Genomic DNA, 25,953 nt, shown 5'->3' with positions numbered 1-25,953 from the left:
GCCCCTCTTTTTTTTTTTTTGAAGGCAAATTGCCCGAAGATCCTGTAAATGGCCGCCCATTGTGCGATTTTCCTGCACTTACTCTTAGGACTAATGGAAGAACATTTCAGCAGTTAATGGGCAGATTGCTTGAAGAGGAAGAAAACAGCTCCCTGAAAGGGTTCAGTAATTCTGTACGGAGCTTGGTCCAACTTGATTAATGCATTCATTCATTCATTCAATAGTACTTGCTTTTGGCATTCATACTTTAACGTTTCCTCCATTAAAATGTCGAGGTAACACCCCTGTTGCTAAAGCTCCGTCAAACAGAATTACATCAAGTTTACTCTTTTATCTTTAAACCTGTGAAAGTGTTCAATTAAAACATTAAATGTAGCTGGGGGAATATTTAACGAGAATTGTTTTATGACATGCCTTCAAATTTTAATGGCATTTTTTGGCATTAAAGCTCAGTTTTGCAAGCATTCAACAACATGAAAACAGCAACGAACAATTATTGTAATTTTTTTCCCACCTAGCAATGTGTTGGAGCTATTTCAATGTTGAATGTTTATTTTAGAATCACTGAAAGACAAGGGAAGCAAGGGAATGAATGTGAATGAGTGACTACAACAGACTTATAGAAAACATTACTAACTAACTCGAAATAAAATACTGACAGCAAAAAGTTAACTGTGTTGCCCTATCATGACAGCATATTATATGAGTATTGTGTCTGCAATGTTCACTGAGCAAAAGAAAAAAAATAGCAAAGTAAAGATTTATATGTTTATTTCTGATCTACGGTTTCATGTCTAAAACACCATTCATTCAAAATGACATCTAATGATACGGGTTTAAAAACAGCTGTAAAGTGTATTTTCAATAAGAGTGATAACAATTGAATATTATGTTGCTGTAAATGCTTGATAGGCTGTGTTCACACCGTAAATATGCCATTTTATTTTAAATGACAGTCAGCCATGTTCTTCCTTACAGCTGAGAATACCTGTCATGTCAATACCTGTCACTGTTAAATACACAATCGTCCTCATCACAGCAGTGAGAATCCCAGATATTTGCATAGAAGAACATTGACAGGGTTATTGTTGCATGATCAGACCTCGACACATCTTTCATATATTTTGCAATGCCAGTATAAATAATGTAAAGTGCAGAAATAGACAGCATAAGGCAGAGTCGAGTCTAAAACAGAACACATGTATTGCTCTAGTGGGATAAGGAGGGGGAGATAAAGCAGAAAAGAGGTAGAGAGAGATATGGTGAAAAATGGATAATTTGAAAACAAGGGCACATGTCAAATAAGGGCAAAACAAAAGAGATGAGTTTAAAAAATGAAATTATCAGTGTCAGGAAATCATCTACTAGATAACATTAATTTAAGTTAAAATTTAAATCCTTGCGATTCTCCCACAGAGCTCCACTTACCGTATCTTCAGCGCTAATATAACAGCGTTTTGAAACATTTAAATCAAAGGCCTCCCTGAGTCTCCATGGATCAAAGCTGATCATTAGTTTCGTAGTTACTAGTAATTCCTCGAAAAGTTGGACTCTTTGAAAGACAAACAATGACAGGTACAGTTCTGAAACAGCATTTCTCACTCGACACTCATTGATTGTCTCTTTGTTTTCAGTCCAGCATGATGTCATCACATTTTACGCTTCTTCGCTGCATAAACCTGACAAACATGCAGGGTCACTGCATTTCAAACTGTCTTTGTCCTTTTCCTTGGTTTCTTCATGCCCATTCAACTCCAAGCTGCTGTTGTTGTTTGAGATCTCACTGTTCCCCTCAGGTGCCTCATTAACTGAAGCTTCTTCCACATTTTCCCCTTCCAAGAGTTTTTTCTCATCCTTACCTCTACTTTGTTCTTTGTTCTGCTCCTCTCTCTCAGAGCTCTCTGACTCTCCTGCTACCTCTGGTAAAGAGTATATCCTTCTGGAAAGCTCTCCTGCACCTGACGTGGCTTCTTTGCTGCCCCAGTGGCGTTTCTGGAACAAGCCAAAGTCACTAATGTCTTTGGGGAAATTTCTCCTCTGGCTTGACGTTTCACTTGAGCTCTCATCAGGAACAAGGTTCCAGAGTCCATTAGGCAGACCATTGGAGGCTTCAGGTGGCCTGGGTGAAGCTGTAGAACCGCCCTGCTTGAGGATAGATGTGGTTATTTTGAAACGGTTGAGTTTGCTTTTCACCTGGCTGCTCTGAGAGCAGGATGCAACCTTAAGTGAGGAATTAGGGTAAACAAGACTGCACTCCACTGAGCTGCCACTGGCTTTTGCTACCTGTAGACCAGGCTTCCCTGTCTTCATCATGCCCATCACCTCATAACGAAAACTGGAGATGTCTTGTTTCAGCTCCTGAAAGAGCAAAGCATAGAGTATACTCCCCTGGTACATTAACTAATGCTTTTCAACTACCCAGTCCCAGAGGCTGCAGAGTATCGATTATATTTCAGTTCAGTCAGTACTAAGTGGATACATTTTAATTCATAGCGTAATGATAGAGCACTTTATTTTTCTAACAAAGCATCAAAATCAAATAACCGCTGACAAAAAATGCCTCAGCAAGCCAAGGGTCAATACTTTTTTGTGTATGCACTTAAAAAGGCCATTTTATATTGCTGACTTAAAACTAAATTTAATTCAGTCTTCTATAGATCTGGAGAACGAGCAAAGAGAGAGAGAACAGAAACGAACCGAAGAAGCAAAACTCACATATTGTTTATGTTCATATGGCATAACCTTTTAAGACAGGCACATTTTTTACACACAGCAGACACAGACCAACATTATCATTCATCTGGAGCCTGTTCCATCGACATAATGAATTCAAGGGGAATGTTTACTGCTCTTTTCAGCTTTAAAAACATTTTTGGTGGGGCCTGTGCTACCCCTGGCCACCCCCTGTTCCTGTTTTAAGCTACTAAATGCTACAGCAGCAGGGAGTAATTGTGTCTGAATATTTAGTTTCTTGTACAGTTCTGGTTTACTAGGACCTGAGCCTACCTTAAAGTTATCCTCAGTCAGGCCTTCCTCCGTCTTGGCATCTCTGATCATGGCGGCCACGTAACGTTTTACCAAATTCCTCAGGACCTCCTACAGCAGTACAAGAATAAATGTCTTTGAACACAACGTGAATGAAAATGTCATTTCAATACTCAAGCAACCAGTCAGAAAGAACATTACAAATATGCTTATTTGAAGCTCCATCTCCTCTAGCAAAAATAATACAATAGCCCCCTGGAGATGAGGGCAAATGGGAAATCCCACTGAGTGTAATTCTTAGGTCTTTTGTACTGACAGATAGAAATTGAAAGTATAGAAAGCAGTCAAAGAGCAGAATGGGTGAACTGTCACACACTTGCATGCACAAGTGCAAGTGTGTGACCCCCCCCCTCACACACACACACACACACACACACATTAGTAAAGGACAGTAATATCTTTTAGCTTCCTTTGAGAGAAACTACCTGATACTGATGATTTATTCTCAGGTTCTCTGCAGCTCGTCTCTGTAGAGACATCAGATGCCAGAGGGAAGGAGTTAGAACGAGAGCAGGAAATGAGAGAAAAAAGCTAAGTATCTTCTTGTCCACAGTATTGAAAATTGAATTTAACCTTTGCTGTGTGTGTCCCTGTACATTTGGCCTCACGGTGATGGAGCACACAATATTTAAGACTTCTGCTCTTAAACTAAATTTCTATTATCCCAGTCAGACATTAAACTATTCTAAGCTGCAAAGAAAGTTCAGTGTGAAAACAAGCCAGATTCTCTTTTCCTATTCCTGCGTGAGATTAGTTTAGATTTGTTTTGAAAATTGACTTACTCCGAGAGAGCCAAAGCTTTCTGGGCGCTTGGAGTTTGTCCTCTTGCACACTTGCCTCTTAATCCAACACAGCAGGTACCAGAAATTTTTGGGACTAGGGATGATGTTGAAGGGGGCCGGCAGAGTGGCCCCTTCTTCAAAGTAACTCATCCACAGCTTTGTCCTCGCGAATTTCCACTCAATGTCTGCATGATCCTGAAATCAAGATTAGGGCACATTTGAAAAACATGCCTTTGATACATTATCCATTCGTCACTCTTATTTTGCAATAATTGCTGAGATCTGTGCTCACAGCAATGTGCTGATAGGAGTTGTTCATCATGGCTATGAGCATGTTCAGAAGCACCACCAGTGAGATGATGTTGTAGGTGCCAAACATGGTGGCTCCAACAAACTCGGTGAACTGATGGTCGGCATCCACGTTGGTCACATACAAGCTAATCAGACCGAAGATTGACCAGAAGAGAGACTGCAGGGTCTCGAACAATCTGCGTAGGATACATGTCACACAGATGGAAATAATTTCCATAATGCATTTAATTCAATGCATTTACAATTAAAATTGTACTAAAAGTGTTCCTAGATTTTTTGCACATTTTTCAGCACGTAACAGCAACAGACAAACTCTCACATCTCTCTGTCTTTGCCACTTGCTTTCACAACATTACACATCCACATTACACATGCCAGCAAGTTTAGACTCATGTGAACTCACGTGGAGAAAGCGTTGTTCTGCTCCACACATCGGATGCCCTTGCATTTTCCCTTCTCATCTGAAGCCTTGGTCTCATAGTAAAAGTACAACTGGTTCAGCCCATTTGCAAATGCCAGTAAGACCTTGAGATAAATAAATGTGCAAAATGGAAGCAATTATTACTGATATTCGTATTTACTAATGTCCTACACCACGTTTGCTTCTCTCTACCATTTCTGTTTACCAGACAGTAGATGAAGAGGAACTTCAGGATATCTAACAGCATTCTCCCAAGAGAAATTTGCAGAGGCCCCAGATGAGAGTTGGCTGTGAACAGCGAGATCAGGCGCAGGGAACTGAAAATGTTTGCTATGGCAAACACTGCCTCAGCTACTAGTGTTGGGTGCCACATTTCCCACTGGTTCCTGGGCTTACTGCCGCTGTACTGAAGAGGGAAAAGAACGAGGAACAAATAAACTGAGAACACACTGAAACCTTTTCTACCGTGAGTCATAGATAGAATTAATTGATCAATAGTATTCACGGTTAGTTACCTTTGTGTAGGCTACGATCTTGAGGGAGATGGTAGCCAGGTATAGAGAGTTCATGACAAAGTCCATCAGGTTCCACCAGTCATGGACATAGTCTTGGAAACCACCATCCCACATTTGTTTGATCTCTGCCCAAATGAATCCTAAAATTGCAGAGATTTGTCTGAACAGTTCATGTCATTATAGAGACATGGAAGTGCTTCTTTCTAGCAGGTGACTGATAAAATAGCTCAGTTATTCTGAGGACTGTAGGGGCTGTGCTGGAAAAGGTTCGGCTTATTTGCTGCATAGACAACTTCAGGTGAGTGGGAGTTAGATGACTTTTAACTTAGATGGGCATCAACCGCCCCTGACTGAATCATCAGTACAAAGATCAGAAATTGCAATTTGCATTGCAAAATATCTCCATATTTTATTAATAAGGATAAGAGCCAGTGTCTCTGTATTTAGGCCCAGTGGTACTTTGAGTCTGGCAATCTACCACATATATTTGTTTTAATTTTTCACTTTCCCTTGACTCCACTATCCAGCCATATATGTAGTGATGGACCATCCATATTGTCACATCCCAAGCATAGATAAATATAAGGAGTGAGCTCATATATGACTTTTCGAAATAACATCCAGCCACATCTTTATAAAATTAATAAAATGGCTATAAACAAACTTTTCAAAGTGGGTGATGAGAACTCTCATTTTGCCCTTTTGCCCTCGTCAAGTAGCCACAGTGTTATTTTTATACATGATGACCATTTACAACCCCTGTCCTCATTGCTTTCACTCACCCAGCACCCAGGGCAGGATCATCCACTCCACAGCGGTTGGTGCGGGGCCTTGCCTGTCCTGCCTGCTTTGCTCTGTGGTGACAATGTGCTGGGAGGCCAGGAGCAGCAGGAATAGAAAGGTCAGGTATGACGACGTGTGGCAGATGAACTTGATGAAGGGCTTGCGTATAAAGAGACCGTAGCGACTCTTAGGCGCGATGAGGTAGCAGACAGCAAACAAGGGGTAGAGGAGGCCAATGAAGACACAGGTGACGAACTTCCCTGCCCAGTGGCGCCGCCTCCAGCCGGGGAACTCATCATACCACATAGACGCCAAAAGCTGCTGGCAGTTTGGCTGAGCTACAAACTTGAAGAAATAAAACAAGAGATTACTTTTCATCTTTTTGGGCTGCTTAAAAAAAAAATGTCTCAGAAGAACTTTTCTTAATCTAAGTTGTGATAGCAGCATGTATGGCTGCTGGGAGACAGCATGCTCAGCCTGAGGACATTTCATAGTTTTACACAGAACATCATGTCCCAGTAGACACATGCCAGAATTAGCAAATGCAGCAAGTTCCAGTTTAGAGCATACTGCACAAACCGAAGAGTAGGATGTGTTGGTGGTGTCAAAATTGAAGTGTAATCACACATCAAGATTTTAGGAGGATTTCAATTTGTGGCTGAACCAACAGCAGTGAGCAGAGTGAAACAACACGTCAAGAAACTGGGGGATCATCTTTGGCTTGAGATGTCCACATGTGCGTCTCAGCCATGACAGAAATGACTGAATGTATTCGGAGCATAAATGAACATGTGGGAAATATTTTGCTGTGTTTCCTGTTGTTTGGCTTGTTTTATGTTTCTATAGGATCATACTGTGACTACACAAGAGAAATATAAAGAAATCTCAGTTAAAGCCATCCTGTAATTATTACAGGGTTACAGCTTCTCTTAAATTAACAGTATGACCACCTGATGTAAAGATTCCTCCTGTTAATAGAATAATTTATTAGGTGCCTCCAAAAGGTTGTGCAAGTCCTCCTTAAAGCCATTTCAATTAAAGTGATCCAAAATTCAGTACTGTGAAAATATGTGTATGTAAATGTGTATCAGAAGCTAAAATGAGGCTTAAGTGGTGTGAGCTCATTAAATCAAGTGGATCTCTTGTAAGTTGAAGTCTTTTCACTGTGAAATCACTTCTTTGTGTTTCCCTGTTGAGTCTCACTCAAAGAAAAGTTGGAACACCCAAAGAGAGAACAGAACACTGTTGCAACTTTGGAAGATATCCACTTATGACTAATTTGGTAGGTTAGATCCATTTTTGTCCTCAAATAAACATTGTAGTATTTTCTTTGCACAGATGGAGGACTGGATTTTTTTCCCCTTTTTTGCCAAGGGTTTTAAGAAGCAATCTCTTTGTGACCAGTATTAACAGAAGGAGCAGTTACAGTACGAAATACCATGTTTAGTGTTCACATGGGCACCTAACTGTTTTATGAAACACTTAAAAACAAAAGTGATCTTTTCTTAAAGTACAGTTTTTACCATGATTGATAAATCCAAAATATTAAAGCTGTGCTGTGGGGCTGCTTCGACTGAATGAACTAAAACTCCTTCAACAGTCTCTGGTGGTAATGTACAGATATGTGGGATGCACTTTTGTAAGTAAATACAACAACAAAGTTGTTTTACAGCATGAGCACACATGAGACACAGGCACACACAATGTGAAATATCACGTTGAGGCTCTAAAACAGAGTCAAAGTGTCGACTGGCACCGGCGGGTGCCAATTCACCAACACTGCAGCCTCGTTACCATGGGAACCAGCGATCCCTATCTGCGTCAGGGTGTGGAGTAGAATGCCTCACATTTCCATACTTCAGCTAAAGTATTACCAACACAACTGGAGAGGAATGCAGATATGGGGACCGGGGTGACCAATTTCACGCTTGAGTGCAGGGGAAGAGGAATTCCTTTTCTTTTGTCAAACGAAAGACAGAACAAAGGAAAGGAAGAGAGGATTACGATAACAGGAATGATCAGAGATACGGCTAACCACTATTTGTATAACCAATATGTTCCAATTAAAGACTAAAGGGCAAGAGGGAAAAAAAGCTCTTGTTGACTTTTCATATGTCTCCTTTGAATTTGAGCCTTTTATAGGCAAAACAGCTGAACTCCATATGTTGCCCCTGAAGACTGAATCAGACTCTGAATTTCATAATTACCTCATTTATATTTTGCGGCAGCTTTAGATACTAGAATTGTTCCATCTACTCAAGGAACGCTTTGATCATATTGCCACAGCTGTTCCATCAGAAGGTATCTGGACTTTTGGAGGCACAGGTGAGCAGAGGACTTAATGTTTAGCTCGCATCTTACACTACTTGTCGGAACACTCCTCCTACTTAATGACAGTTAACAAGAGGCACTTGAGCTGCCTGATGTCCTGCTTTAATCACTATGACATATTAAACACTGACAGGGATGCTAATGAGGTCTCAAATTAAGATAATCAACACTGTAATTAGGAAATGCATCCATGCTAATATACTTGTCCAAAGTTTTCATGAACAGAAGTAACGAATTTGCATACACTGGCCTCAATTAGCCATGAAACATTATCTAAGAGCAATTGTGTTTATCTAATATTAAGATCCATTATTTATACAAACTTTCTTATCCTGAAATTTATCTTCCAATGTTGTTTCCTTAGTGGTTAAAATCTCAACAGGTCATACACCTCTGTTTTGGCACCTTGCCTTTGTTTGTCACCATCACTTCCAATACTGAACAGTAGCAAAGTGTCATATTTGCCTTAGGTGGCTTATTCACACAACTCAAAACAGACTCCAGTCGGGAAAGTGTCGTTGTAGCACCTTTACTGCCTCTCTCTCTCCACAGTCCACTGTCCACAAACGCCAGAAAGGTGCTTATCACTGTGTGAGTGGCCAAGTGAGGATACTTTCTAGCACTATGAAGACAAGCTCCCCTGTGGCCTTACCATAGTTAAATGTGCACAGGAGCCATTCTCTATTTTCCCCGGACACGCAAAGACACAAACACTACTCGTCACAACACACAGAACAGCTGGATATGCTGTAACTGGTTCGTCTCTTGCCAAGAGCTGAAATACATGTGGCTATGAAAACTATAACTTGTCATTTCAAATATTTTCAAAGGGAGAATGAAGCCATCTCCCAGCCCTTTTCTTGCATTGACTCCTACATGGAAAGGATAGTGTGGTGTACAATTTTGACTGTGTATCTGTAAAAAATTTGAAACCTTGACTTTCTAGATGAACTTCCAAATGAATAATTGATACGGATGGGTATTTCTGAGTCAACCTACACACACACTTGTGATCACACTGTCTGACACTTTAAGCAGAGATGAAACACTGGCTGAATATATCCACTTTTAAAATGTGTTCCTAGAGTAATTTCAAACACTATCAACAAATGGCCTTCTCTCTAAATACATTTATTTAAATTACTAAAAACCACTAGGTGCTATCAATTCTTCCTTACATAATACTTATTGTTCAATTTAATGGAGACTTTAAAAACACTTAAATAGTGTATTGCAGTTTTTATATGATCTCACAAGGGGGCAACGTCAACCTACTGCATTTGAAATTGAAAGGTTTCCCTTGGCGCCTCTGAACTTTTGAAATATTAAAGAGACGGTCTTTTATTACTCGCACTGTGAATCTTCAATGTATTCACCTATATTTTGGAAAGTATATCAGTACAAATGAGAGCAATCCACTGTCGAAACCTTCAGGGAGGCAGAGGGGATAATTGGCACTTTAATGTGTATGTGTTATGGATCATATTTATCGGATTTGGCCACCCGCGGCATCAAAGCACAGACTTCTCCGTTAGCTCAGCTCTTTAGGCGGGAGGCCTGTGGAGATGTCTCTTCAGACCATTTTAAATTGCAGTTAAAAACCCTGGGAGCACAGCAGCAACAACTGGAAAACACACAACAGATGCAAGGATAAGTACAAAATCGCAAATGACCACATTTTGTTCGGTTGAGGGTCAAAATCAGGCTCCTGGTGACTCACTGGAATACATCACCAGCCAGGATTATTTAAAATAAAAAAATAAAAAACACACATTGATGCTGAATGGCAAGGCAATTATAAGTGCTTGAGCACAAAATTGCTGAAAGAGATAAGTGGTGATCACATCACAGACAAAATGTCCTGAATATAATAACTGTTACTCTGAAAAAACTGTCAAATGAGCCTTTCCAATCCAACCAAGTGTGTCCACTTAACCCGCGGTCCCTCACAGGGACCCAAAACTTGTCTGGCTTAAAGATCATCCATCACAACCAACGAGCAATCCTTGTAACTACATCTGCCAAATAAACTGAACAAGTGTCGTTTTCCCATCACAGGGAAAATTTTCCACACTACAGTGGAAAATGTTGCTGCAGTATAGGGCCACAGCTTCACTGAGCTAAACTGCTAATAGACCTTTTCCTTTTTCATGCAGCTTCTCTTGCAAGACTAATCATAGAGTACTATGAAGCTAAAATAACAAAACTGCACTACCACAAACAAATAACTCCAAAACACATGAAAACAATCTTATAAATTAATAAGATTATTTCACTTCTGGAAATCACCATTTTGTTTTGGAGATAGGCAGTTTATAGACTAAACTTAACGAGGGAAAATATGAATGCACAAAGATGTAACTTGATTTTAGGACAAAGTTAAAACTAGTTTGGAATTGTGCAAATAAGGCCAACAAAGCTTTTGCCGCACTGTAATTTGGACATTTATCTTTTGAAAAGGGCAGCTGGGTGGATGATTACCAACAACATGAGACACCTCCATCAAAGTTGTAGTACAATTGAAGGGTGTTATAAATAGGATGCAGGTGAAGGGCATATTGGGACATAACTGGAGAGAGGAGGTGTGAGGGGGACAGTCATGGCAGAGGATGTTTATTTACTGTCTGCGCAATGAAAGACTTACTGCCAAAGACCTAAAAAGGTTGGGTTAAGATTATCTATCATCGTGTCTATTTGTGCACTTGCACAGCTCCCAATTGCCCTTTTGTGACTTGACAGGCTTATCTGCCAACCCGTGTCTCCATTTGCAACAACTCAAATGATGAAGGAGGAAACAGCAGCATCATAAATCAATACGCCTCCAAAAAGTTTGGCTGCTCTGACAACCAGGCAGTGCTCCAAGCAAAATACAACCAATTCCACATCATTTTGCCTTTACCTTTATCCCCGGCAGCAAAAATGTTCGTTGAAATATTCATTTTAATACTTTTCTACTTGCCTGAGGGATCCTTCAGCTATCTAATAAATGAGCAAGCCTATCAAAATCAGACTTGCTACATCCTTCATTAAAAAAACCAAAAATGTCTAATTTCACTGCTCATTAGATTTTCTTATTATTATCCCTTTCCATTCCTCCACAGCTTTTACCAGGTAAATTCAGTGTACAGTAAACACATTTCAATTCTTACAGCCCAAACAAATTAACTAGTCAGAGATTTGAACACACAAAAATTTGAAGGGAGAAGTGCTACATAATTTTTAGACACTGCTCTACGTAATGATTGTATGTGCTACTGGTCATGTTTATAGCAGTGGCACACATTTATTTATAAACTATATATTTTTACTTTTTTGAGTCATAGTTTATTTAGTTTATTTAGTTTATTTGCACACAGAAGCAAAAGCATAAAATAAGTGTACAATATATATACAGCACAGTAATTAAATAATGATTTAAACATAATTAAGACACATTTAGTTTAAATATATTTCTAAAATCAATTCAGGAATAAAACAGCACACTAGCTCAATAGGAAAATGAAAAATCATAGTAAAGGTAATAATCCTGTCCTAATTAAAAACACACAATCCTGCAAACACACACCATACATGCAATGTTCTGCATGAAACTTTACAAGTAGAAATTGTTTTTTGCTTCCTCGCTTTCTACATATTAATTTAAAAACAGTAGCTGTATCATTAGATACAGTCTTGTTATGGACCCAAGTATCACCTTACAGCTGTAACACCTTTGAATCAAAACCCGCCTCTCTGTCATCTGTGTCAGCTGTCACAGCAAAAACAAACAACATCCTACACAAACCAGCATCCAGCAACTTTTGGCAAGAATCTAACATCATTACACTAGTTCATATTGGTCGTCAGTGACACCTATGAGAAGACAAAGTGTCAGCTAAGAGCAAAAGCTTGGCAGTCCTCCTCAGACAACATGCAGTGAATGCTGCCTGGGGCATGTGAAATCTAACAGCAAGCTGGACAGTAGGTAATGGTGCAAACACTACTGAACAGAGCACAAAGAAGAATAGCAGAGGAAAGGAAATCTGTGAAAAAAAGAAATTAACATATTGCACAAAGGCTTTGAAAGGCTAAACCCATCCTATTACAGTCATGTCTGGCTCTCCCACCTTTGTTTGGTGATAGAGGGGCCAAGTTCACTTGACAGAGTGGAAGTGTGCCAACAGATGTGAGTGAATTAACTACAGATTTGAAACTATAGCTCTCACACTGCTTTTGTTTTTCAACCTCTGTCATATGATCTTCTCAGAAAGCTACTGATTAAACCTGCGGAAATCTGAAAACCTAAATCTGAATACAAGATTGATATACGACCAGCATTAATATGGTGATAAATATGTACAATTTTATCATGTTTACCTCTTTCTGGTGGTACTTGATAGCTAGTTTGAGCCTTGCCAGGTCATTGTTGCCCTCCTCTTCCAATATATTGATATCGTCCCTGTAGTTGAGGATCATCTCCAGCTCTCTGGAGCTCCTTGTCTGGTCCAGGAGGTCCTTGGCAAACTGTTTACACTGCTGAGACAGCTCCTCATACTCGGATTTGAACTCATTCTCCACCTGAAAGATCCAGCATAGATGGAGTGCATACAGAAGGTAAAGGTATCAATAAAGAAGGATAGCTCCAAAAGAACAATGGAATTGAAATGTAAATCATTATATCAGGGAAAATGTTGAAGTTAATGTATGTCAAAATAGTAATTACACACTACAGAGCCAGTACAGTTGCTCCAACTATTTTGTTATTTAAGCAGCTTCACACTTGTTTACAGGTATTTAATCAAGGCATCGCATCAATAAACTAAATTAAACACTAATGTTTGAGCTGGAAATACATTGACCCATAGCAGGCAAGGTGCCAGACTTTGTGTATAAGAGTGGACCCAAGTAAAAGACAGGAAGAGAGGTGTACTGAATAATGGGTTTATTGAACAACACAATGCATAGCAAATAGCTAACTAAAAATCAGTCCAGGAGGGAGGACAGAACTGACCTGAACTAAAGGCAGGACTACGACACAAGCAAACACAATGCTGCAGAGCCAGAATTAGATCAAATAACACAAGGAGAATGTGAGAAACTAAACAAGGATCATGGCAAGTGAACCACAGAAACTAACATGAGCAAGGAAGGGGAATGTAGAGCGAGCACAAACAAACACAAACAAAGCGACAAACCAAGGAAAACTAAACAGGGGCAAGCAGACGTAAATAATATATCAGAGGTGTGCACATGTATGTAAGAACAGGTATTTTGGTAATAATTACCAGAGAGAAAAATAAACATTGACCAAAACAACGAGAAACTGAGTGCAGAGAACCAAAGGCAGCTAGAACAGAGCAGCTGGTGTTCTTCAGGAACATAACAGCAACAAGGATCTGTTTAAATAGACCGGGGCACAGGTGACAACAAGTAGAACTAATGAGGTCTGTGAAGTTGCCGGAATGCCCGATGGGAACACAACGCGTGGAAGAGTGGCTACAAAAGTAAAAGTCTGAAAAAGCAATTGAAGACAAGAGTAAATTAAGTCCTGGAGTTAATTCACTGGACTTCATGACAGCAAGGAATTATTTCTGGGAATTTCCACATCTGAGGCTAGTCTATTTGGACTATTACCAAGGCCAATATATATTAATGAGATATATAAATAATTACCTAAGAAATTTACAAGCCATTGCAGATCACATTATGGTATAATGAAAGGGCACTTAGATGTAAATGACTGCAGCATTCAGTTAGTTAATGATTCTTTTTTATTTTTATGAGATCATGATGTTCCACTCCACTGTTAGCTGTCCTGACCTTGCTGAGCTCCTGTAGCTCCCAGCTGAGCCTGAACGCAGTAAGGAAGGGGTCCTCGCTGGAGAGTGCAATTAGCGACGGACTCGACAGCGCTTTGTAGATGTTGAGGCGTGAGCGCGAGTGCCGTAGGCTGTCAACATCAGAGCTAGACACACACTCCACACAGTTGCAGCGCACCTGCAACATCAAACAAAGAATGAACCCACGTAAAAGAGGCTTGTCTGTGTTCAGTAATAGAAAGCTATGTGAGGAGTGCGGTGTGATGTCATTGGAAATTGTGGGCATATTTATTTAAATAAAGAGTTTAACAAAACAAATGTAAAATCTAATTTATTTAAAAAGTTAACAAGACTTTATGAGAAAATACTGATCATTTTTGAGTATGGGCTTAAAAATGATCTCTATAAGATGCTGCTCGACTTAAAACTAATTATCTTCTGTATTATCTGATCTGACTGAGAAAATCAGTAGAACTCAGACCTTCTGGGCTTAGAAATACTTTCAAAACCCCCACTGGAGAATGTGAAAGCTGCAGACTAATCAAGAAGTACACAAGACTTTTGTTTACTCCCCGAACAGTTGTTGACATTTGGAAGATATGGAGTTTTAAGCTGATAATAGCAACAAAACACACTAACAATTTACATCGCAAAATGAGAAACATTTGGTTTACCCACCTCATGTGGCTGTGGCATAGACACACCTTTCTGCACTAGAAGCTTGATAATTTCATAGTTGTTAGTGTGTGCAGCGAGGATGATAGGAGTGATGTCAGGGGTGAAGTCAGAGAACTGCTTGTCCAATAAGATAGGAGGAACCTTTCAGGGGAAACGAAAGAAGTTAGGCTTCAATCACACATTCATTATGCTGAATGAAGCTCTCAGAGCAGTACATTTGGCCTTGGCTGAAATTTTTTGCCAATTTAGAGTTCTTTTTTTCCCTTCTGTCAGGTTTAAGTCACATGCTCAGAGCAAAGACGTAATTGGTTTGGGGAAACACAAAGCCTGAAAGACATTCTGTTCACTGCAGAGTGCAGTTCAAAGGTCTTTACAATGGAGTTAAAAGTGACAAGCAAGATAAACAAAAAAACAGTTGTTAGGGGCTTTGGTGAGTTGCAGTAAAAACTAGTCAAATACCAGCAAGGTATAAATGTCCTTAATGGTGAAAAAGCAAAAAAGAAATAAATAAAAAAATTCCTATCCACATCAAAGCCCCTGTAAAGCTTACAGGCCATCGCTTAAAAAGCATTTCACACATTGCAGTGGGAATCATTATGCTCAGATAGAGCCTTATTTCACCTAGGCCTCTTATCACCTACTCCAGTTAAGCCCTTTTGCTATTCCCGTGTCATTCAGCAGGGATACATGACCGTGGGCTGCAGAGGAGTAAGCTGGCCCCTTTGACTTATTTTAATTGAAAGCCTATTATCTGATTCTGTGGTGAGAGAAATGGAAGAGACAGACACACACGCACACATATATATAGAGAGAGAGAGAGGTGCTCAGATGACTGTGAGGGAAAAAGCATCACTATGTCACACAGGAATAGCCAGGAAAGTGGAAAGAAAATTGAATTTAGTGTGAAAGATATATACATTATACATGAAATCCTAATTATGGCCTCAGTGTTTACACATTGTGTGTTTCTCTAACTGTGTCGTCCATTTGAACATAGTGCGATAAAAACATACATAGTTCCATAGATTTAAAGATATTATCTAAATGTAGTTTGCTAATCTGTTTAAAAATAGATGCTGAATTTGTATAAATATGTATTTTTCTTTGTTTATTTGTTTAATTATTTATGCAGGTATGCATAAATTATATACACTTGACTGTATTTATTACTGTATTTTAGAGTGTTTATTAGTGTAGCCATGACAACAGGATTAGTATAAATTTAAAGCAAACTTTTCCCCTCAACCCAACCCAGCTGCAAAACAAATGAGTAAAACCTAAGACCTATTATAAAATATAGTTAATTTAATAATACATTTATCAAGGAGTATAAGAACTTTTGCACTAATATAATTTGTAATATTTTACTTAAATATTGTACTGTAATAATTAGTTTTTTATACTCTTCTTGACCATTTTTGTTATTTGTGATGATGAAAGTACATTTGTACTAGCTGAATGTGCATCATTATTGGTTTAAGTTTAGAGTCAAGTTTGAATCCTCATACAAGCCATTAAATATTAAATATTAAACAATAACATTTTGTTGTTCAAATTTGTTGTTTCACTCTTCACTCGTCATTCCAAAATTAGGATATGCAAGCTTTTGCACCAAACTATAAGTTGGAAGACTGGGGACTCAAGGTACAGAAAGCTTGATGTACTGACAAGACGAACAATAGAATATTGATCTCTCAGATATTGATCTCTCAGATCAATGTCATCGCCCAGGCTACTCGGTGTTCTATATTGTGTCCTCACACAGGAATAAAACACAGTAACAAGCTGAAAAGTGAGGTGACAAGGGACACAACAAAAAGTCGTTAGGACACATTTTGATGTGAATTGTTCCTCCAAAACATGTATAATAACAAATAGTTGATTAACAGTAATATCTGGTTATTTACTCTTCTCATAATAAAAAAAAAAACTCTATCTCTTTCTTCAAAAAAAAGATAAAATGCATAGGATACTAAATATGAAGTTGGGTGATGTCTGGTGCACTTTGCAATGTTTGTATCCTAAAGACATTTTATTAATAATATTAACAAAAATGCTCTCAGAGTAGTCACAGTGCAGCATCATCTCCAAAGAGCAGCAGAGAGCTATGTCTGAGAGTTGTCATGTTTTGCAGAGGAGGCTGATCTAATAAGCTCTATACTCTGTTCTCCACATGGAGGGAGGAGGGACATCAAATAATCGACATCAAACACCCTTGGCCTGTGCCCAAGCATGGAGCAGGAAGAGTGCAGGCTGGTAGATGTGAAGTTATGATAATAGTGGAGAAAAGCAACAAAATGATAGCCCACTCGTTCATGTGATGTACATTTGTTACTCTTAATAGAATCCGGCATCCACCATCACCAGATTGGTTAAAAATTCAACATTAGCATCTGATGGGTGTGAAATATGTCAGATCACAGAGTGCTTTTGCTCTTGTTTTCACTAAGCCTCCCCACAGTTTTCATGTGTCATCCTACAAAATAACAAATGTTTAGATAAAGCTGGTATAAAACAGGGCAGTGCGCAGTTTTATTTTTGAACGACACTGCAGAACGTCTTTGTGAATTCTCACGTTCAGTGTTTTATATATAAGAAGAAGAAGGATTCCCTTATACATGCACATTCTATGTAGGTTACAGTGCCCCGGAAAAACAATGAGCTAAATGTGGACTATGATAAGAAAGAAGCCCCAAAAAAACCAAAGCACAAAAGCACCCAAAGGCCCTTTTAATTGCAAAACACTGAGGCCCAGCAGTGACAGATGGATATCTGTACTCAGAGCATAATACACGAAGCCGTTTAAAACGCTGATATCCAGAGCTCTCCTAGGCGGAAAACAAATAGGCCACAATACTTGCAAGATTATTACAAGCATATCATTCAGACATTCTGCAAAATAAAAAGACAAATGCCCACAATCAACAGAGCGTAAAACAAACCTCCATACAAATAAATCTCAGAAAGGACACTAGCCACAGATAGGATGCACTTTTTTGAAAAAACCTTTTAATATAATCAATGAGCCCTTCTTGGTAGCGCTGGAGCGAACTATTTGTGATGGGGAGAAGCACTATGTTGTGAAGACATTTAAGAAGAAATGTAGCAGCCAATACAGTGGCTGCTACAGTGGAAAGGGTTAAGACTGATTTGTTTCAGCCTGTGTCTCATTTCCACACATCCATTTAATAAGCAATAATTGATTTGCCCTAATGCTTGCTTCTTTCTCACTTTCTCCTTTTACAGCATTTTGCTCTATGATATCAAAGCCAAATGCACAGATTGTGACAGGACAAAACAAGTGTGCCTCTGACCTATAGTTGATCACTGGAGCCAAAAGCACGTGCTCGTTTCTGATTCGTGTTGTAGTACTGCTAATAGATTGAGAGGGAAGCCATAAACAGGATGTACTGTATGTGTGTTCCGACATGTGTGGTGAAAACTCTCATTGAGTGGAGAGCAATCAGTGTAAATAGGGTGCCAATCTGAAATTAATAACGCTATTAGTTTTTGATTACAGTGATTAAAGTTCTAAACAGGCAGTTCTCATTCACTAGAAAAAGGGCTCTGTTTATGAACAGCAGTGCTGCATTTCCAACTAATCTCCATCTTTACAAGACCTCTTTTTAAAAAACTGAATAAAATATGCGGCAAATCCTATTTTTTTCCTCAGTGAACACACTCATTAAATCTCTTTTGTATTCTGTTAGACCTTTTCTTTTTTCTAAAAGGCTTATGAAGGCAGCTTTTTGAAGTGTCAGCTTTTGTTATTGCCAACAATACTGGGTCAATTATTTTGGATGGTATGAAGAACTCCAGTCAAAAGCATACAGAAATGACTGCCAGTATTTTAGCAGCTGACACTGCACTCTATCATTCAGTTAGATCTAAAAGTCTTCCTGGGACTTGGCATGTGGCCCACTGTGGTCCACATGCAGTTTGTTTTTAAGGCAGAAACGTTTGGCTTCACTGATCAGGAAGTTTTTATTCATTAAACCAATTTATCTAATTATGTAAATTATTCTTTTTACATTTAATGAAGAACAATACACCTTGTGTAAGGTGCAGTGCATTTGTACAGTTTTATATATTGTGAGCTAAATGGAAAGAAAAACTTTTTAAAAGTCGAATTGACACCAAACTACCAAAACATGATGACACAATTTGGCTGCAACGATTGTCAACAACCCGAGTTTTCTCATTGCATCCCCCCCAGAATAAAGCCTTCTTAATTTAAGACCTCTCCCATGCCCCCCCCCCCCCCCTTCCTTACCTGCATGCCGCCACTTGGCTTCTTGTGATTTAGCAGCAACTCCACAGCTCCCACCACTTCCTTGCGGATTGCGTGCAGCAGGGCATCGCCCACGTAAACGTTAAAGCTCAGCAAGAGTTCAATGATTTCCAGGTTTTCGTTCTCGATGGCAATCAGCAGAGCTGTGCGGCCTAGAGGGTCGATGCAGTTGATGTTGATCTTGAAGTAGATCTCTGCCTCCTGACAAAATGAGGTTGTGATTTAAAGTCAGCGTTTGTTTTAAGTGCTACTCTGGGACTTGGTTCAAAAGCATAACACTGATTAGGACGCAAAATACACACTGAAATGGAATAAAAATTGATTTCAGAATGGAAACACAAATGTTAACAGTGCCGACCAAATTGTCAGCAGTTCGATTTTCCTTTTACCTGCCTACTGCATTGTGTGCAGTTATTTTCTGATAATGCTCAATAATTAATTATTTTTTTAATTTAATTTTCAACTTTTTAGACACTGTTGTACAACAGAACAGCTGCTCTCAAGCAATATCTTGTGTCTACTAATAGCCTGACACTTGTCAGGGTGAATAAAGGCCCCAGATGTTGCTGGAAACGAGTACAGGATCATCACGGTTGCATGTATTACCCATAAATCCTCTAATCTTCTTCCAAATCAATCCAATTAGATTAAGAATTTTTTATCCATTCATTCGTGCATCCATAATTTAGTTTCAGTGGCTGTAACCCATTCATCCCTTTACTAATCAAATTATCCATTCTGCTTTCTTTTTATACACAAGCTTACACACCTCCAGGGCCTGTTTGACACTAGCATAGTCGCCCTTCTCCACTGCTCCAAGGTACGCTTTCTCCAAAGGCGACAGCTCCGACTCAGCCCGCACAATTCTAAGTGGGATGCGGTCCTTGTACGAGGAGCTGTCAGTCCGCCGGTAGTACAGCTGTGACATCTCCTTGGGCTTCAGCTCACCAGCACCCTGCTAACACTGCTACAGCTGCTGCCAGATGGGAGAAGTCCACCCTAGAAGGGACAGGGACATGATTTATTGCTTTGCTTTGGAGTCCAAGTTCCACACAGTAGTTAGTATCATGGGTCTTGCACAGCTTTTGGACAAACGCACCAAGCAGAAAAATGTTAAAAGTATTAAACACTAAGCAGAGAAACATCTCGCATTACTGCACTGTTTTCTCTGTTCATCTGTCAGGCAAATCCAAACTAAGCCAGGAGAACAGAAGGAAAGTTGGCAGTGGTTGCTCCTGCTCAACAGCAAAGACAAATCATGATACACAGTCAGGCTCTTAGCTGAAATGGATGATAAGAATTTAAATCTCAAGTTACTAATAGCTTCGGCTAATATCATTAGTAATGCTTGGTAAGTGATTGGCAGTCGGTGGTTGCCTGGTGACAGTAGAAGTGATGTTTCCGGCACTTTTGTGTTAGCAGCTTCTCCAAATCAAGCCTTCACAGGGATGCTGTACTTTTTAAAGGTAATGGTCAAGATCTTGGGCGTCTGGAGTTTAGCATGAGTAAGAGCTACTGCACAAACATACTGCAATAACAAAATACTTAGCATGAATAGAAGATGAGGGACCAGTGTTTAGAATTCTAATAGGAACATTAGGAACCTGTTATGTGTCGCATGTTGATATTAAAAATGAGATAACACTTCTTCTCAGACTACACGCATGCAGCCACAGGAATAAAATCATTCGAAAATCTGTGCTGTATGTTCAAAGTTAAACATAAGCACAACAATGTAAACACAATGGTTTGGCTGTGTTTACATCCCCAATTCATTTAATAGGATTTAAAGCTACAAGAATAAAACAGGTGAGCAAAAACATTAAATAAGATGAAGTGGAAGTGTTTTGTAGTTAGTGCTCCTGTCTCCCATTACTGCTCTGTGTCTCTATCCACTAAATAATGAGTGGATTAACATACTCACTGCAGCCTAATTAGTTTATAAGTACAAGGAGAAAAACAGCAATTTCTTTTATCAATATGCGTCAAGCTATGTGTGCTGTGCCGAATCCTCTGTATCCTTAATTAGCACATTTAGAAAGAATAGTTCAACATTTTGTCAATTCTGCTCATTGTCTATATTGCTGAGAGTTAGTTATGAAGATTATTGTATTTGTGATGTTGTTGCCATAATCAGCCAACCCAGCTCTGTTAAAAAGAAACTAAATCCTAGTCACAGTTCCTAAAAATAATATTCAGCCCATATGGAAGTATTTATTTTGTCACAAAATTGAATCATGGTTGATTTCATTTAGGTTTTTTTGAGTCTTTCATGTCAAAGTGAAAACAAATATCTACAAAATTGTCCAAATTATTAAAAATATAATAGGGATTGCTTGTGCTGAAATAACTCATTGCAAAAGTGTTCACCCACTTTAAATGATCTCACCTAAACCATGATGCAGCCAGTTGGAGTCTCAAACTTAGTGAAATGGAGCTCACTTAGGTGAAACGAATGTGTTTAGAGGATTGTAGTTTACGTCCAATTGTACCTAGAAGGTCCAGTGACTGCTGAATCAGTATCCTGGACAAAAACTACTTAATGAAGACAAAATGAACACTTTAGGCAACTCTGAAAAGCTTACTGAAGCAGAAGTCAGGGGACGGATTCAAGGACATACCAGAGTCACTGAGTATCCCTTGGAGTCCAGTTAAATCCATCATTAATGACTGGAGGAATTATGGCACACGCTTAAATCAGCCTAGAGCAGGCCGTTCTCAAAAACTGAGCTACTGCACCAGAATGAGACTAGTGAGGGAGTCCACCAATACATCTACATAAGACTCCTCTGCAGGAGTTGCAAGCTTCAAGCCGAGATCGGAGAGACATGTATTGTACATACGGTACGAAAATTGTTCTTCAGCAGTCCCACCTTCAGTGTAGTGAGAAGAGGAAAAAAAGCTCTCAGAGCTTGCCATAAGGCAGCTGCAAGAAACTGAAGTCAACTAGAAGAAGTTCCTTTAGTCATGACACTAGATTTGTAGCAGCTAACTAACTCTCTGCTGGTGAGGAGCCCAGATAAAAGTTGCTCTATGTACAGTCTCTCCCTCCTCAGCTACTGAAGCTCAACTCCTTTGGAGGAGTCATAGATTTCTCGATAGTCTAGTCAAACATTTCTGTCAAAAACTTTAGGTAAATCAGCCATGATTCCACGTGGAGGGTTGTGAGTACTATGTACTGGAACTATATGTTTTCTTTTTAGTTCTATCTTTTAGAAACACTGAAGTGTATTCAGGACACCGTGCGGTGTTATCTGATTAGGCCTGAAATTTCTGCCCATTTCTTTGCTGGCACAGTAACTTTTTGCTTGTTTGGCATCTTATTGTGATTCTGTAAAAGTAGATCTTCCTGCCAAAAATCAACTCCAATACTGCAGTTGATTTTTAAACTGTTACCAAAGTAATACATTTTATTACCATGTCTTGCAAGCACCATTCTGTGTTCTTGTTCTTCAAAAATAAACAGGAAATTAACACAATTATTAATAAAATAGACATATTTAAAAAACATATATTACATAATTACATTCAACACTATTCAGAAGCACACAAGAATAGTACTTTATATGTATTGTGTGAGGTTTTAAAATGTACTAAATCACTGACGTCAACTTCATCAAATTTGCTCTTTATGGCATCAACCTTATTTGGTCTTTTCGTATTGAACAACACACTGAGTTGACAAAGATTGCCACAAAATACAGAAGCTACAAGATTACCCAACATGCAGAAAGTCCAGGACAGGAGAATCCGTGGATGTTTGCTGCGTGTATCCACAGAGCCTGCTGTGCAAGGGGCTTTCTGTAGTAATCAAGTGCAGCAGCAGAGAAAATGCTATGATAAGCAAAATGCCTTTTTAGTCCTGAAGTTGCAAAGACTAGACAGTACAATGCAGACCACGGTGAACACTGTATTGTCCTTACAATTACAGTAAATTGGGTGCAAATTAATTGTCAGCATTCGCTAATTACCGGGTTTGTGTGAACTGTCAGACATTTCCCTACCGTGCAGAGCGTCTGCATTTAGTCGCAGGTGAGATTTGACGTTTTTATTTCTGTGTGAGTGCGCGAGAAATGATCCAGAGGACCAACGTGGATAAAAATAGAAGTGGTTGTGAAAATGAGAAAGGTCTCTTCTTTATAGATGCTGGGCTGCCTCCTCAGTAGCTGAGGGACCCCAAAGGCTCCCAGTAATATGTACGTTTTCTTGTAGACTGAAATAACTGACCTTTGGGATGTTGGGCATCGGAACTTCGCTCAGGGAGATCACTTTGCTTCTTTTGGAATAAAATTAAAAACTGACTGAAACAGACCTGTAGAGCTTTGAAGATAATTCCCATCAACTTGCACTGAGCATCCGCAAATAGTGAAAACCGGAGTGTGAATCTGCGTGAAGACCCCGCTTGTTGAAGCTTTGTTGTCTTTTAATGCCAGTCCTCGTTTGTATTGGGCTTTAGTCTAGTCGGCATTCTGCCCTTCCGTTTTTGGAGACTTTACAGTTCTCCTGTTGTACATCCACATTCGGTCAGTTTTGATCACGACTTCCATCCGGTCTTATTTGGACAAAAAACGCAGCCCGGCGCACGCCGCATTCAGCTCACCAACACACACTGGAGACGAAAATAAACCACAACCAAGTTTCCTCGGTGGATTACACCTGTTTCCGCATCGCGTCCAGATTCCCCAGGGTGTCCTTCCACCAATGTTCTCACAAAATCGACTTATGCACCTGTTGGGGGTTATTTAGCGAAAATAAACGCCGCCAAAAATAAATCCAGAGCAGCCAGATGTCTGGCAGGCAGTCTGCGGAGCGCCGCTGCAGATTGGTCGTGCGCACTTGGAGACGCATTGAAAACTGTGGCACTGCAACAAGGCAAAAAGCATCCTAACCAGCAAGTCAGAAGGAAAGCCAGCCTCTCTTCAAACTAATGAAAATCCCATTTTACACTGTGACATAATCCCCGTCTCCTGTTCAGCTGTATTTGTTGCAGAATACTGTAAGGGCAGTGCTGCATTTTTAAAGAGCACCGTTAACAACTTTCTGATTTGCAGTGGAAACTGATGGTCCAAACGTGGGACACGAGATGCACCTGTGTAAAAGCACAATGCTCTACTTGTATTTATTAAAGGTAGGGCATAGAGAACAGAGTACAGAAAAGACAAACACTGGATGAATGGCGTCGATGGTTTAAATCATGAAACACTATGTTAAATATTTTTGCTTTAAACAGCCCGAAATCTGGCATAAGTAAAGCTTTGGTTCAATATGGAATAATACGATAGCTAACTGTTACAAGGGAAACCACGTGTAGCATTTGATAAAATATGGAAGAAAATGCATATGGGAAGATCCCATCCATTCAATTTATCAGCGGGCCACGCACTGAACCCACCTGGTGTTGGAGTCAAATTATATATCACAGGTTCTCCACTAATTTCTTCTAACAGGTTATCAGTTCACTAATTATACTTCCGGCAAAGACGCCAACATAACTCTGTCTCTTGCAAGTCAGCTGTAAACTCTTCCTAGTAGTGTGTAATGGGGTTGAATGTCCTCTGACATATTTATCGTGTCTCATTCCTCGGACTCATTCCTCGTTAAAGTGGGCGAGTTTGTGTTGGAAGAGCTTTGAACCGCATGTCAAATAGAGTGAAACGTCACTTGGGACACATGTTTGGATACATGATGACTCAATGTTTGCCTCTGCGCGGCTGCAAATCCTGGAAGATGTATTTGTGTGGATTGGTTGATGGAGTTATGGGTTAGTGTCTATATTTGGTCCGTCTGGACCTTCTCGCATACTCAAGATAATCATTCCAATAGAGTGTATTTACTCAGCATTATTAAATCTGACTTCATTACAATGGTTTACAGTAAGTACTATATATGGTCAAAATTCATACTGAGAAATACTGTACCAACATAAAAAAAGAACATCTCCCTCTGTCATTGCACTTCTCACTGCCTCTAGAGGCATATTTTAATTAAAAATATCTTAAAGCGTCATGTCTCTTGCGCTGCTAAGTTATGTGATGTTATGTAGAGTTCAATTAAATGTCTTTAACCACTGGATCAAAAAAGAGACTTTTTTTGGGTACAGCAATTCTCTTACCCAGCCTTTTTTTTTCATAATTATTACCATATATTATTTTTATGAACAGCACTTCTCTTAGATGGGTGAGTGCATTAGTTAATCCAATGAAACTGATTTAAGAACACACAGACTTGCAAAGCAGCAAAGAAATGATGTAGGAAAGTGCATTTTATTGTAAAAGAGGTGACACGATGTGAAGCGATGTCTGTAACACTTCTCCAACAGTGACACAAAGACATAGGTAATGTACTATATCAGTAAGTCTGTGCTAGTTGAACTGCTAATCTAAACACTGTTTTATAAATAAGACAGAATATTAACATATTATTAGTTCCACAAAAAGTCTCAAAGCTAATTCTTCTTCCATAAAAGGGCTTCTAAACCGCACTGATTGGAACTGACATTTAAACCCCATTGGATGTGGGGAGTAAAGCTAAACAAGATTCCACTTGCTTAACTTACACTGATGTATTCAGTTTTTTAAAGCTGCCTCATCACAGCAGAGCTTCTTAGGTATAATGAAGGTGGTGTTTCCCCACACTGGTTGTTAACACTTTGCCTCGAGGGGAGACACAGCATGGCTTCTGCAGCAGTGGGATGTAAAAGCCGGGGGGGGGCTTCTTTTCAATTTTTACCTAACAGTAGCCTGACGTTGAATTCCCTTTTCCCAAAATGTAGAGTTGTTTCCTTTTTTCATGAAAATGTGACAGCATATTGAAGAGTGCGCATAAACGTAGTGTTATTGCAGTTTGTGTTGACTAAACTATTCTGGTGCTGCAGCACATTTTGAGATTTTTCAGGGTCTTGATTCAGTCATCTCAATGCTGCAGTACCTTTTTTTTTCACAAAGAGAATATCTTTGCAGAAGCCCATGTAAGAACTACTGATGAGTAGCCTCGTACT

General features: G+C 39.4%; 1 protein-coding gene across 5 annotated transcripts; it reads right to left on the bottom strand.

Annotated features, from left to right (window-relative positions):
• Window positions 1-754: 754 nt before the first annotated feature.
• Window positions 755-24,047, bottom strand: trpc4a (transient receptor potential cation channel, subfamily C, member 4a). 5 transcript variants are annotated; one of them, XM_067491847.1, is made up of 16 exons: window positions 23,184-24,046; window positions 22,374-22,406; window positions 19,726-19,955; window positions 18,939-19,157; window positions 14,666-14,806; window positions 13,989-14,165; window positions 12,546-12,746; window positions 5,858-6,203; window positions 5,076-5,215; window positions 4,766-4,966; window positions 4,543-4,664; window positions 4,120-4,315; window positions 3,828-4,022; window positions 3,471-3,512; window positions 3,007-3,096; window positions 755-2,358 (listed from the first exon to the last, which is right to left on the bottom strand). In XM_067491847.1, exons 3-16 carry the CDS (start codon window positions 19,882-19,884, stop codon window positions 1,657-1,659), a joined length of 2,931 nt encoding a protein of 976 aa, XP_067347948.1. In that variant the 5' UTR covers window positions 19,885-19,955; window positions 22,374-22,406; window positions 23,184-24,046; the 3' UTR covers window positions 755-1,656. The 5 variants fall into 5 exon arrangements, with proteins under 5 accessions (XP_067347948.1, XP_067347946.1, XP_067347949.1 ...); XM_067491845.1 differs by lacking the exon at window positions 22,374-22,406; XM_067491848.1 differs by lacking the exon at window positions 22,374-22,406 and having other exon boundaries at window positions 23,269-24,046.
• Between the last annotated feature and the right edge of the window lie 1,906 nt (window positions 24,048-25,953).

The sequence above is a fragment of the Channa argus genome, chromosome 22, assembly GCF_033026475.1.
Source record: "Channa argus isolate prfri chromosome 22, Channa argus male v1.0, whole genome shotgun sequence".
Taxonomy (NCBI): domain Eukaryota; kingdom Metazoa; phylum Chordata; class Actinopteri; order Anabantiformes; family Channidae; genus Channa; species Channa argus.
This window is presented reverse-complemented; position numbering and strand designations above follow the sequence as displayed.